The sequence below is a fragment of the Leptomonas pyrrhocoris genome (genome assembly GCF_001293395.1).
Source record: "Leptomonas pyrrhocoris isolate H10 chromosome Unknown, whole genome shotgun sequence".
In the NCBI taxonomy this organism is placed as follows: Eukaryota; Euglenozoa; class Kinetoplastea; order Trypanosomatida; family Trypanosomatidae; genus Leptomonas; species Leptomonas pyrrhocoris.
In genome coordinates, this window is record NW_015438376.1 from 366,238 (window position 1) to 380,008 (window position 13,771).

General features: G+C 60.9%; 2 protein-coding genes across 2 annotated transcripts; both read left to right on the top strand.

Annotated features, from left to right (window-relative positions):
• Positions 1–255: 255 nt before the first annotated feature.
• On the top strand, positions 256–10,223 carry ABB37_07786 (hypothetical protein; the record flags this gene model as incomplete). Its single annotated transcript, XM_015806550.1, has 1 exon — positions 256–10,223. The coding sequence occupies exon 1, from the start codon at positions 1,893–1,895 to the stop codon at positions 10,221–10,223; it is 8,331 nt and encodes a 2,776-aa protein (XP_015654914.1). The 5' UTR covers positions 256–1,892.
• Positions 10,224–11,837: 1,614 nt separating this feature from the next.
• ABB37_07787 (hypothetical protein) lies at positions 11,838–13,492 on the top strand (the record flags this gene model as incomplete). Its single annotated transcript, XM_015806551.1, has 1 exon — positions 11,838–13,492. The coding sequence occupies exon 1, from the start codon at positions 12,713–12,715 to the stop codon at positions 13,490–13,492; it is 780 nt and encodes a 259-aa protein (XP_015654915.1). The 5' UTR covers positions 11,838–12,712.
• Positions 13,493–13,771: the final 279 nt, after the last annotated feature.

Sequence of the window (13,771 nt, forward strand, 5' to 3'; positions counted from 1 at the left end):
GGTGCTGGGCTTCTGCCTTGCCGAGCACGCTAGCATCAACGCTGCGAGGCCGGAAAAAAAAAGCTGCCAACGTGCAGTTCATACACTGGCTCGACAGACGTGCTAATGTGCCGCTGGCGAAAGCTGTGCAGGTGCTGCTGATGTGCGCTGTGCTTTGTACCGCTCAGTCTCTCTTGTTTCTTGAACCTTAACTCCTCCCTCCTTCTTTCGCCTCTCTCTCTCTCTCCCTGTTTGTCATTTGTTGATCGTCAACGCAGAGCCGACGGTGGGACACAGAGAGCCTGTACCTTCGGTTTATAGGAGCAAACGTGTTTGTTTGTTTGTTTTCCCCTCACCTTTCTTCCTCTTCGAAGCAGCAGCAGAAGCAACAACCGCGACGCCTGTGTTCGGTGTCGTTTTTTGTTGGTTTATTGGTCTCTTTCACAGGCACCGGCGACGCTTCTCGCTGCGCTTCGTCAGAACACCCTCGCGTCGGTGCGTTTGCACTCCTTCTTGCTTCAGCATCATCTATTCTCTTCTTGTTGTTGTTGTTTTTTCTCTTCTTTTAAGGGGATCGTTGCTTTCCACCCTCCCCCGCCCGCCCCTTCTCCCAAACTGACGACAGGGAAGAACGCGGACAACCACAGCGTAGAGTACAACTTAGAATATTACATTTTTACCTCTTGAAGACCGGCATTGTTGTTCGTGCTGGTGTTTCTGTCGTCCGCAGCTGCACAGCAACATCTGCCCTTTCCACAGCTGCAGCAGGCTTTAAAAAAGAAAAGCAGAAAACGGCGAAAGGAGAAGGCGCGGTTCATCATCGTTGTTGTGCCACCCCAAACGCATCGATTACTCCCTTTTTTTGTGAGGAATTGAAGGCATTGTTGTGTGTGTGTGATTTTCCTTTCTTTTATTCATCGCCGTGATTCATCGTATCTGCGCCTTCTCGCGATCTTTCTCTTCTTCTTCTTACTTTACCTTTCTTCACGCTTCGGACGAGTTTGGGTTCTTTCTTGGTGCGCGGCGCGCTGTTCTTTTTAGCCTAGCTGGTTTATTCGGGTTGAATCTCCTCCGCCTTCGCCCCGCTCACAACGCCTTCGTACCGTTCTTCTCCATCACGGTGTTGCTATTCAGGCGCTTCGTCGCACATGCTGTAGAAGAAAACACAGGCAACGGTACTGCTGTTGATTTTTTGTTTGGTTGGCATCACTACTATCATCTTCTGTTTCTGTCTTGTCCAGCTGCGACAGCTGCTGTCGTTCCTTTAGCTACTATTTTGGGGGCCGGTTGATTTTTTTTTTTTACTATTCTCTTTCTTCCCTTTTTTTTCAGATAGTACCCTTATTGTAGTCAAACTCTCCCAAGCCTTTTAGAACGGTAAACTTGCGGAAGAGGGGAGACAGCAGTTTGAAGAAAGCCTGTGGTGCGGTGCCCATCTGGCTGTATGTGCGTCTGTCTGTGTTAGTGTGTATGTGTCTGTGTGTGTGGTGACGCTTGTCTTTTTTCTGTTTGTTTGTTTCCCTTCCCCCCCCCCCCCCCGATTTGTCTGCTCTGCTCGTTGTGCTCTTATCGCCTTAATCTGTTGATACACCTCGTACTTTACTTCGTCGTCTTCCGCGTTCCATCTTCGCGTTTTTCTTCTAAAGGTGTTGTTATTCCCATTGCTGATATTACTTCACGGAGATCTCTGCTATCACAGTTTTCCTCATCTCTTTATATATATATATATATTAGTATTATTACTTCTTTGCTTGACTGGCTTTCCTCGTCCTTTTCTTTTTTGGAGAGAGGAAGAAGCGTGCCCCGTCAACGCTTGTATGTGTGTGCGCACACTACTCTTCGAGATTCTTTGTTTCTGAGAATTTCAATCAGCGTCAGTGCTGCGATTATATTGTATTTTTTTCGCCACGCAAATGAAGCGTAATAGCGTGACCGTGCATCCGGCACCGCGCAGCTTCGAGGAACTGAAGCTCGAACGCTCCGGCGCCGGCAACACAGCCAACAACGGCAGCAGCAATAACAGCCATAGTGTTCATCCGGAGGATGAGACGGCGGGCTCCACCGTAGAAGCCACCTCGCCCCGGTCCTGCACGGACGGACCGCAGCCATCGCACTCCTCTCCCGTCTTCGACGAGAACATGGCAAGCTCGGCTGCCGCCACCGCCGCCCTGCGCCGCTCGAACGGAGGCGTGCGGCACCGCTACGACACGGGCGACGACGACGAGGCGGTCGTGGTGTCTGCCCCTCACTCTCTCAGCAGGGATGCGGGTGTCCCCCTCGCACCTGCCCAATCAGAAGCCAGCAAAGGCTCCCCAACGAGCGGCGGAGGAGGGGGGGAAGGGACGGCGCACGAGGCTCGGCGCGTTGGCAACGCGCACGGCATCGATCTATCCAAGTCCCCCACCACGGCCGCGCTCGCTGCGGGTGCCAGAGCCGCCGGAGCCGCGCAGCCCTTTTTTTTCTCGCTGAAGCTGCCCTCCGCCCCGACGACGCACATCGGGGCCGCGCGCACCGCGCCTCACCAGGCCACGACGAGCCTGGACAACAGTACCTCTTTCGACTCCCCCTACGGCAACACCACCGCGGCCGGAGAGCGACGCGACGACCGCCTCGGCGGTCACGCGTGGACGGCCTCCGTCGGCTCCCCACATCGGTTGGACGGCGCAGCAGGCACCACGCCACGCATCCCTAGCGCACCCAGCGCATTCACAGCAGCAGCAGCAGCGGCGGCAGCGGCAGGAGAAGGGGATCACAAGGGCACCGTGAGCATCGACTCGCAGTCGTCCCCCGCCTTCTTCCCACGAGACGTCGGTCCGCTGCCCGCGACGCGGACCCGTGCGCGGAACCGGCTGCCCTCCGGCACACACATTGGCCGCCGCCCGCGCTCCGTCGCGAACCGTCGCACCGGCGACACCGCGAGCCCTGCCCTCGCCCTCGACCTGCTCGACAGCACCGACAACGTGAATCTTCTGTCCAGCACGGTGTACTACGGCTCGCCGGCTGCGAACGCTCTCGACACTGCAGGAGCCGCCGCTGGAGGAGGTGGGGGTGGAACAGCAGGTCGCGGTGCGCCCACCCCGACCTCAATACCCCGCCCACGCGGGTCTTACGTGGCGATGGGCGGGCAAGGCGTCGGCGTCGGTGGTGGTGGTGGACGCGGCGCTGGACACGCCCGCGGCGACGTTCTCCTGCCCGGCGGCACTCGCACCGCGGCGGCTGTTCCGCACCGTCGCCGCGCCGATCCCTCGCCGGCCCCCTCCCGACCACCGCGCGCGCGCAAAGGAGCGGCGGTGATGCGAGCGACGAACAACAGCGCGACGACGCCCGGGTCCCCGGCCCTCTGCCTCACGCCCGCCCCGACGGTCTCGCCGTCGTCGCCGCTGCATCTGGAGCTGGCACGGACGCAGATGAGCTCGAGTGGGCAAAGTGCGAGCGAGCACTGCGGCGTGGTGAAGCTGGTGCCGTCAGCCGTGATTCCTTCGGCCTCCCAGCAGCGCCCCATCCTGTCCATTCCAAACTCCCCAGGCGCGTCCTCGCCAGTGAGCGGCAGCCTCGAGACGCGGTGCCTCTTCACGAACGATAAGGACGCGGCGACGCCCACTACGGGCACCAACAACCGCGGCGTGGCGGCGGGTGGCAGCGCGGCGAAGCCGCCATCTGGGCGCCTCGTCGGCGACGCTGCGGCTCTCACCCCCACTCCACGTACGAGCATCCCCTCTCTGCGTGGGGTGGAGGTAAGCACTCCGCTGCGGCAGGATTACTCGAAGCTGGCGGAGCGCTACATCCAACTCTGTAGCGCCGTCGGCGAACTCCCGAATGAGGAATGGATCAGCGGACTGCAGTCGACGGAGAACGAAAGCGGGCAACGTCCGCAGAGGCACAACTCGAAGAACTTCATCGCAGCAGGCACGTTCTCCGGTGAGGCGGCCACGGGTGCAGCGGACGTGAAGGAACTGGACGTAACGCGGATGTCGAGCAACGTACCCGTCAGCACCACAGCGGCAGCAGCAGCCAAACAATCCACGTCGACGCCACGCGGCGCTGGCGGCGGCGCTCGTCAGCGGGGCAGCAGCACCACCGCCGCTACGCCACGCGCACGTACGCCGGTCGCGTCTCGCGCGAAGTCCCCGGGTGGTGGCACGGTCCCCTCCACCACCACCACCACGACGAATGCGCCGGCGAAGCGCAGTGGCAGTGTCGGTCGCATCACGACGGTGAATCGAGCCAGCATTCTCGGCAGCAGCATCAGCCAGGCGCACGGCACCGGGGCGGGGCACACCCCACGTACGCGGGGCACCACGAGCGGGCGGAGCAAAGCCACTGCAGCGACGCCGACGTCGGTGCCTCCGACCCCGCGCGAGACCATGGCGGACGTGTACGCGCAGCGGATCTCGCGCTACTGCGCGGAGCACCTGTACCCCTACGTCGACAGCATGAAGCACCTTCAGCAGCAGCAGCAGACCCTCGATGAGGTGCTACAGGCGTTTCTAAACATCGCGGCGTCCGTCATGGTGCCGAGTGCATCCAGCCACAACGATAGCAACACCGCAGGAGAAGCACCGTACAAGTCGTCTGCACCGCTGCCCGTGAACCCTGCTCACCTCACCAGCACCAACCACACGAGTGTCTCCCACAGCCACCGTGGTCCCGTCGGCAGCGGAAAGGGTGTGCCAGCCGCATCGAGCCCGGTGCCCTCCAGCCTCGGCACGACACCCCGCAAACTGAGCGCGTCTCGCAAAAGCGTCCCCTCACCTCTGCCCAACACCGCGTCTGCTGCCGCCGCTACCGCCATCGTGAGTCGTCGCTCCGCCACGACCAAGGCCGCCTCGCTGACGGATGGGCTGCAGAACGTGCAGGGAGCCGTTGTAGCTCTCTTGAGCGTTTTGGCCGACGGTACGCGGTTGGCGCACCGGCCCGCCACGAATCGGCCCTCCCCGGCCAACGAAGATGAGCTGACCAGCAGTAAAAGCCAGAGCTTCAGCAAGTTCGCCGGGCCCCTCCCGCCGATGCACGCGGCGCTTGTTCCGCTGGGCGCCGCCATGATATCGCAACAAAGCACGGTGTCCGGGGCAAACACCTGCGGCAACAACAATAATAATAACAACGTTCCATCGCCGGCTGACCGATCGCAAACGCTGGCGCAGCTCATCCCCACACCTTCGCCATCCTCCATCAATGAAGCCGTGCCGGGCGCACCGTTTCCCACTGTCAATGGCCCCGCGAGCAAACGAGAAGACGCGGCTCAGTCGCCGCTGAGCGGCACCGCGCACAACAGAACTCCATCGACGAGCGCGCTGGAGGGCGGCACAGGCGGCGGCGCCTCCGCGACGATGACGACGTTGTGTCCTCCGCCCATTCGTTTTGTGGACTTCGTGGAGGCGCAGGAGAGGTCGATTGCGGTGCAGCTCCGTGGGGTGTGTGAGACGGTGCGTGCGGCGCTCGGCACGCCTGCCGTGGTTGTGGGGAGTGCACGCACTGCTGCAGCGGCGGCGAAGCCGATGAAGAACGCCGTGTCCGCAGCAGAGGAGACCCCCGCCGGGTCGCTGGTGCAGCTGGAGCACGCCGACATGCTCGACAACCCGTTTTTCGTGCCCAACAAGTATCTGCAGAACCTCGCCGCAACGCTCGCCAGCAGCGACACCAACATCAACGGTGCGCACACGGACGACGAAGCAGCGGCGGAGACGCACACACCGAAGAGGCCTTCGCAGGGTGACACCAGCAGCGTCCGCAAGGGAACCAAACCAGCTGCCACTACCACGACGAAGTCCGCTAAGACGGCCACGAAGAAGGCAAAGAGCGCCAAATCTTCTGGAGGGTTAGGAGGCGGCGGTGGCAGCATCAGTGGTGACACCACCACCACCACAGCCGGCAGCGTCACCGGGCGCTCCTCTGCCGAGAGCACGCCGCGGCACCGCGCCAGTCTGGGCGCCTTCGCGCCACTCTTCACCGTGCAGCTGTCCACCGAAGATGCGGCGCCGAGCGAGAACGATAACACCGAACCGCAGCGCCGCTCGATCAGCTCGAGCAGCACCGAGAACAACACCACGACCGGCGTGTCGGGCAACAGCGCTGCGGAGACTTTTGTCCTCCACTGCATCCAGCCGACGACAGCGGCGGCCACCGGTCTTACGCCGCGGCGGAGTGTCGACGGCGACGTCGCTAGCGGCCGGCAGAACTCGCTGCAGTACACCGTGACCGACCTCGCCGCGGCCTCCGCCGCTAGCATCGCCTCCAACACCGCCGCAGCGTCCTCGTCATCGTCGCTGCTGAGCGCGACCACGGCGGAGAAGAGTGCAGGGGGGAAGACATCGAAGCGGGCGAAGAGCGCGGGTGTCAGCAATCGCGGCGGCGGTGCAGGGCAACGTTCCAAGTCGTCCGGGGCCTCTACACGGGTCGGCACCGCTACCACAACCACAGCATCTGCTGCGACGGTGGCAGGTGGCGGCGGTGCGGCATCTTCCTCCGACACCCCCCGCACCGCCCTTGTCGCGCCGTGGTTGACGCCGCAAGGTGGTCGCGGCAGCAACGCCTCCGGTGCGTCCTCCTCGGGCAAGAAGCCACGCAAGAAGTCAGGCACCGTGGTCTTGAACAGCACACTCAGCGGCAGCACCGGCGGTCTCTCCTCCACCTCGACGGCCTCCGTGGCGCACACGCGCCTCAGCGCACACGGTCATCGCCACACGCAGACGACGACGGCGGCGCAGGTCGAGCGGCAGCGGCAGCTGGCCACGGCGTGGAAGATGTGGAACGCGCTCGAGCACCGCTTTGTGTCGTCGCGCAAAGCGTCCGGGGCGACCCGACCGAGCACCCCCGATGTCGCGGCGGATGGAGAGGAGAAGGAGAAGGAGAAGGAGAAGGAGGAGAGGGAATGCGCAGTAGAAGGTGACGCGGCGCAGCAGTTCTCACTGCGGCCGTGCTCGGCTTCACCGATTGACACCCTCTCCACCTCGCCGCGTGTGCGGGTAGCAGGAGCCATGACAGCAACAGCAGATAATAGTGACGCGTCCACCGACCACACCCTGAAGTCGGAGGGGGCGACGAGCTACTCCACGCCGCCCACCGCCAAGGCATCGACTGCGGCGGCGACGCCTGCGCAGGGCGTGGTGGTGGAGGTGCCAGAAGTAGCGAGCACGGACGGTGCGGCGAGACCAGGCGAGGAAGACCCGGATGCCGAAATGCTCGTGTGCGGGGGAAAGGGAAAGATCCCGTTCGAGTCGATCACACACAGCCCGAATCAACAACTAGAAGGCACCATCAGCCCCTCCGGCACCGCCGTCTTCGGCCAGCAGTCGGCGGCGGTCGGCGGTGGGGACGCGGAGGACGAGGGTGACGGAAACACCGGCCTCAGCGCCACCTGCGCACGCATCGCGGAGAACATGTCTATCCTGTCCAGCGGGCCGTGTGTGCCCCGCCGGCTTGACTTGGAGGAGACGACCGCGCTGCCGACGCAGAGCGACCTGCCCACGGAGTCGGCGAGTCAGCAGTCGAGTGCGACCATCGCACCGCACACCCTGTCCGTGACGATGGCGCAGGATGAAGTTCTCGCCTCGGCATCCGCGCTGACGTCCGCGGAGACTCTCGACCACTCTGCAGCGACCCCGCTGCGCGTGACCACGGTAGAGGAGGAAAAGGCAGCGCAGCACATAGTGGATTGGTGGGTGCTCGTGCGAGAGCGGCGGCGAAGCGTGGCACAGGTGCGTGCCGCCCACGCCGTCGCCAACGAGCGGCAGCACCGTAAAGTAATGGAGGGGCGTGTGCGTCACTTCCTTCTTCGGTGTGTCTGCCGGTTGAGGTTGCGTCGTCGCGCGCGTGACGCGGCGGACGTCGTCGAGACGCGCAGGAGCAGTAGTAGCAATAAACAAAAGCCGATCGAGTCGGTGGTCTCTCCTTTCCTGGCCACATTAAGCCCCACCGTGGCCGCGACGAGTCGTGAGAAGTTCCTGCGTTCGAAGGAGCAACGAAGGGCGCTGGCCGCTGGTGGGGCGTCCGCCGCGGTCGCAACACCCGCCACTTCAGGCTCGTCCCTTACGAGTAAAGATGGCAAGGATAGTGGTGGTGTCGGTCCGATCCCGCCGCTGCCGCTCGTCGCCAGCGGCATCTCGACCTTCGCGATGGGCACGTACGAGTCGGACAGCAGCTTCACCGTAGCCGCGATCCACCGCCTGCTGCACGCCCCGCCGTCGCTGCTGCACGCCACATGCACGGTGGCCTTGCACTACCCAACCCACCCGCCGATGGCGTACTTGGACAACACAACTCGCGCCAAGTCGAACGAGGTAGTCGACGAGGCGGAGCGGCAGCAGAGCGAGGCCCCGCCCGCGGCAGAGGCACGTCTTGGAGCTGGTGCCTCGAGCACCTACGCGAGCCGCAGCAACGGTGCCAGCACGGCGCCGCACGAGAGACTGTGGCGCATGAAGGGCGTCTGCTTTGTGCGCCTCCGCGACCTCCGCGAGTACCCGTGCGGGGAGTACGCCGCCCGCATCCCGCCCCGCACCGTTTCCGCGGCGATGGACGGCCCCTCCGTCAGCGTCGCCGGTGTCGGCGTCACACCGCTGGACGTCACCGTCAACGCCCTCGTCACCTCTTACCGCGGCGGCAGTCGGCAGCAAACGAGCGCGACGACGCTGTTCATCCCTGCCACGATGCGGTACGACAGCGTGGTGGACCCAGATGAGCTGCACCACCGCAAGCCGGTTTCGAAGTCCTTCCTTCGACCCTTTGAGCAGTGGGGCATGGCCTACCACCTCAACTCGCGCGTCTTCTGCGCCGCGGCCATCTATGCCTGGCAGCTCATCTTCAGCCACACCCCGTTTGACGACGCGAAGCAGCGGGAGCTGCCCACGCGGGAGGAGCGGCAGGTCCGACTGGAGCGGGTGGCGGACCGGAACGACATCATCCTCGACTGCTACGGCGTGCGCAGCGAGCGGGAGTGGATGCGGGAGGCGACGAAGGACTTGTCTTTTGTCGGTCAGATCTACGTGCCCCACTACCCCGACGACGACCCGGCGCAGGAGAAGGAATGCCGGTGCAACTACGATTTCGTGAAGGATTTCCTGTTCCAGTGCTTCCCGAACATCAACAAGCTGAGCGAGATTCCTGACTTTCTCGTAGGCGCCGGGATTTACTTCGTGCTGAAGGAAGTGTTCCACATGAGCAAGGACGCCCCGTTAACGCGGCGGCTGCAGAAGTACGTGCCGCACATCTTGGTGAAGGCCGGCGAGGACTACCTGCACGCCATCACGCCCGCCTCCTCGCCGCTTTACGCCGGCGCCGACGACGTGGGCAGCGACGAGGACGCGGATGAGGACGAGAACGACGCAGACGCCGGCCCTCCCCTCGGCCGGGCGATCACTGTGACGTCCGCCGCCCCCACCTCGCTCGCCACCCCACGGGCGACAGACTACGGCAAAGGCGGCAACGGCCTGTCGGGTCTCCAGCGCGCCGCCTTGAACCGCTATGAGCAGCTGCGGCAGCTTTATCACCTCAGCTACGGCATGCTGGACGAGGAGGAGCGGGCGGCGTGTGCGTGGGGCGGGGTGCCGCTGCGTGACAAGATCGCGGTCATCCAAGCCCCCGCCCTGTCCCTTCGCCCACCTTCGGGCACTACGCTTCCGGACAACGACAAGATTAAAAGCCTCGCCAACGACGATCGATACGCGTCGGAGGAGGCGGCCTTCATCACGACCCCGATGCGACGGTTCATGGCGCACAGCGGCGCCGGTCCGGTGACGCCGCTGCGGGCTACGCCGACCACCACCGCGCTCAGCTCCGCTTTCAACACCCCAGCTGCCATGCGGGAAGGACCACGCCGCCGCGGCAGCAGCAGCAATAATAGTGTCGGCACCGCCGCCGCCAACAACAGGTCCACGTCGGCCCCCGCACCGTCGTCGCCGAAGCATACGCTTCCTCCCCGTGAGTCGGATATCCAGCTTGCACACGTGCCGCATCGACTGCTGCGCTCGTCCGCCGCAGATGCGCAGTTTGTGCGCGAGTTTGCAGAGGAGGTCAGCAAGTCCGTGCGCCGCATCGTGGATAGCGTCGCGGGGTGCGCCAACGACCTCTCGCTGAACGCCACCGACCTGCCCGCGGCGTTGACGGCGGCGGCGGACGTGCACGATGCACTGGATATCGCCTACCCGGATCACTTTCTGGTGAAGCTGAGTGAGATGTTGGCGTTTGAGCTCTACGGGTTGAAGCTGTCGTTGGGCAGCTGCGAAGACCTGGATTCGACAACTTCGTAAAGCGACACAGAGGAGACAGAGAGAGAGAGAGATGGTGGTGGGTGGGGGGGGGGGGGTAAGGCACGGAGACGACGTCGCGGCTTTTCTCTTTTTTGCTGTTATTGGGCGTTGTTTGATGCTCGCCCCCACGGCACCCCGCTGTCGCGAGAGAAGCACGTTCTTTCGATGTTTGATGTGTTGTTGTTGCTGTTGTTGATGTTGGCGCGGCCACAGCAGGGAAAGCAGGTCGAACACATATTCTCTTATTTTAACCTTGCAAATAATATACTCTATTCTCCTTCATTTCCTCTACACCCCTACCATATATATATATTTATATTTATATTTATATTTATATTTATAGATACTTTTGCCGCATGCGTTCTTTTTCCCTCTTGCTGCTGTTACTCTACCTCATCTTTGTGTTTCCATGAGTGTGTGTGTGTGCGTGTTGGAGGGTTGTGGCACACTTCCGTGGCTAATGCTTCTGCTCTGGCGATTCGTTTGTTTTGGTATCCAACGCGTGTTCTTGACGCCTGTGTGGGTTTGCTGTGCGTACTGAGGTCTCCTTTGCTGTTCTGCTTTGCTTCACTGCGGTGTTTGTCCGTCGCTTTTCCGGTGCTTTTCAACCGTGTATTTTTTTCGCTCTACTCTTCCTTCCCTTCTTATGTTTGTTTGTTTGTTTGTTTGTTTTGAGGAGGTGTGTCTGTACGTTGCTGATTTATTCCTCTTCGCGTGTGCTGCTCATGCGATTTTTGTTCTCGGGTTTTACATATTAAGGATGCGTTGACCCCCCTTGTGTGTTCGCTTGCGAGGCGACCACAAGAGCTGTAGCACAGCGCATCGTATTGCTGTTGATGGTACTTCTTGTGAGAATGCGTGTTTGATCCTTGCTTGCTGGCTCACCTTAATCGTCTCTTTCTTCTTTATTTTGAAATTGGCCGTAAGATGAAGGAGGGAGGGAGAGCGCTCAGATGCGCCGTGTCCATCGCTGCATTCTCTGCTGCTTTTTTTTCTTTTTATTGTTTTTTTGTTTGTTCTTCTCCCTTCGAGAGGCGATGGTGTCTGCGCGATTTCTTGAGAATGGCAAAGCGGTGAAAGCTACTTCGTAAGTGTGCGTGTGTGTTATCGATTCTGTTTTCTGTCTTTTTCCTCTTCCGTGGTCTCTGCGGGGAATACATATGAACGTAAAATGCTAGCCAAGAAGGGCGAAGCACTCCCCGTACGTTTCATGCTGTCAAGAACGAACGGCTGGTTTTGAATAGGCGGGGTGGAACGCTGTTGATGTCGAAATGGTGGCACATCGCCCTCCATCCGGGGTCAGGCTGTCATGCTGTCTCGACCCTTTCGCGACCGACACGCACAAGAGACGTGCGCTTCCTTGTTTCTAACGGCTGCTGGGCTCCATCGTCCCCTGCACACACACACACACACACACACACTCCCGCCCTCGTTCGTTGCGACGTTCGCAGCACGCTACGGAGGCCAGCTTGACTCGCACAGTCCGTCTCTCTCTCTCTCTCCGATTTCCACCCTTCTGAATCCCACCCCTTCTTGGCCGTCTTTCATTCGTTTGTTGCTGCGGTGGAACGTGCGCATCACCGACAATTCACGCTGCAAACTCATCATCAAAACAGCGAGGTGCTTCCGGTAAGTATTTCTCTCTTGTTTTTGTTTGTTTTTTCTCTGTGCGTGGTGTGATCTGCCGACAAGCATTCTACAGTCCCCCTCCCCCCTCCTCCCTCCCAGCACATCTTGTTGCGCGTACACAGGTCCGTTTCAACGGCGCTCTCGCCTCCTGTGATTCTCTTCCGCCCCCCGCCCCCCCCCCCCTTCCCAGCGTTCTTTTTTAGATTTCTCTTCTCTCTCGCTGTTTCTGTTTTTTTTTCTTTCTCTTTTTTGTAATTCTCTCTTCACTCTAGACACCTTTTTTTTCCTCCTTCTTCGGTTTCCTTTTGTTTGTCTTTGTATTAGTGTGTGTGTGTGCTTCACCGCATCTCGGGCTTTTCTATCTCTACGCTTTATCTGCCATCACGGTACCCCCCCCCCCCGAATTCAGCTGCCACCGTTGAAGGTTATCTGCTTGAGACAGCGGCCAAGCGTTGTGCGGTTCTTTCGCCTCCACGGTCCGCCGCCGCCGCAACCAACCAACCAACCCGCCTCCCTTCCGTAGCCTCCTAGAGCAGAATAAAAACCCGAAGTAAGAAGAAAAGGACGCGTACGATCGGTTTTGTAAAACCACTGTCGTCGCTGTTCTCTGTCGTTTCCCTCCTTCTCTCGCCGTCGCTGCATGCGAAGTCTTCTTTGTTGTTGTTGTTCCCGTAACGCAGCTTTATCGCGCTCATCGCTTATTTGTTGACGTTGTTGTTTTTTCAAACGAATACACCCATCTGCGACCCCTTCTTTGATATACTCCAGCGCTGTTGTGCTGATTGGCACTGTGTTTTCTTTTCTTCTTATTCTTCTCATTTTTTTTTGAGTATCATTACTCTGTAAACCTTCAAGAGAGCATGCTCCGTCGTGTTGCGCCGCGGCTGATGATCTTCACGACGGGCGGCGGCACTGCCCTGCGCGCCGAAGCCCGTCCGACCACCGCCACGCCCCAGCCGGCCGCCGACACCGAAAAGTCCGTCGGCGTCTACCTGCCATGGACGGCGCGGCCGTGGGAGGTAACGCACTGCGTGCACCACTCCCAGTGGAAGTTCCTCGATACGGTTTTTTCGCACCTCGCCGCGCTGACGCCGGCCGAGCTGAGCGAGCGTGCGCGGGAGCAGGGGGCGGGCGACGTCCTGTGTGATCTCGAGGAGCCCGCCTCGGCGCTGCGTCGTCAGCGGGCTCGGCAGGCACGGCAGCGGCGACGGCAGGAGAAGGCAGCGCCGGACACTCCGACTGCTGCCGCTGGCGCATACTCTGGCCGAGCGGACGCCGTAGCGTCGTTGCTGCCTGCATCGCTTGCCTCAGCGGTGGCGTCATCTGTGCCTCACAGCACGTCGTGGAAGAAGCAAAGCAATCCGTTGGCTTTCTCCCCGGGGGAGGCGAAGGGCGCCCCATCGCTACCGCCGCCACCTGCGGCCGGCCTTCACATTTCCCCAGCCGGCGACGCGCCTGCCCCGCCAGCGGCAGAGGTGCGCACCGCGTCCGCCCCACAGGACGTCGCCGCCGTCACGACGGACGGAGACGGCGACGCGGCCCGCAACGACCGTCTTGATAGCACCAGTACGAGTAGGAAGAAAAAGTCCAAGAGGCAGAAGCGCAGCAAGAGATCGGTGGATGTCATCCACTACGTATAAAGCGGTGAATGAAAGAGGAGAAGGACGAGGAAGCGCGGCGAAGGCGACGCAAAGGCACCGAAAGCACGTTTTATATATACCTATACATATGAAAGATCAAACTCGCTGATGAGATGAAAGAGAACGGTTTTGGGGGTGCCGCATGACGATTTGTGTATTTCTTCTTCTTCTCCGTTATATACTCACACCAGTGCAGTGGTTGGAGACAGAGCAAATGTGGGGAGAGTCCTGTCGCCACGATGACGGTGATAATGATTGCAGGACCAGAAAAAGGAAAGA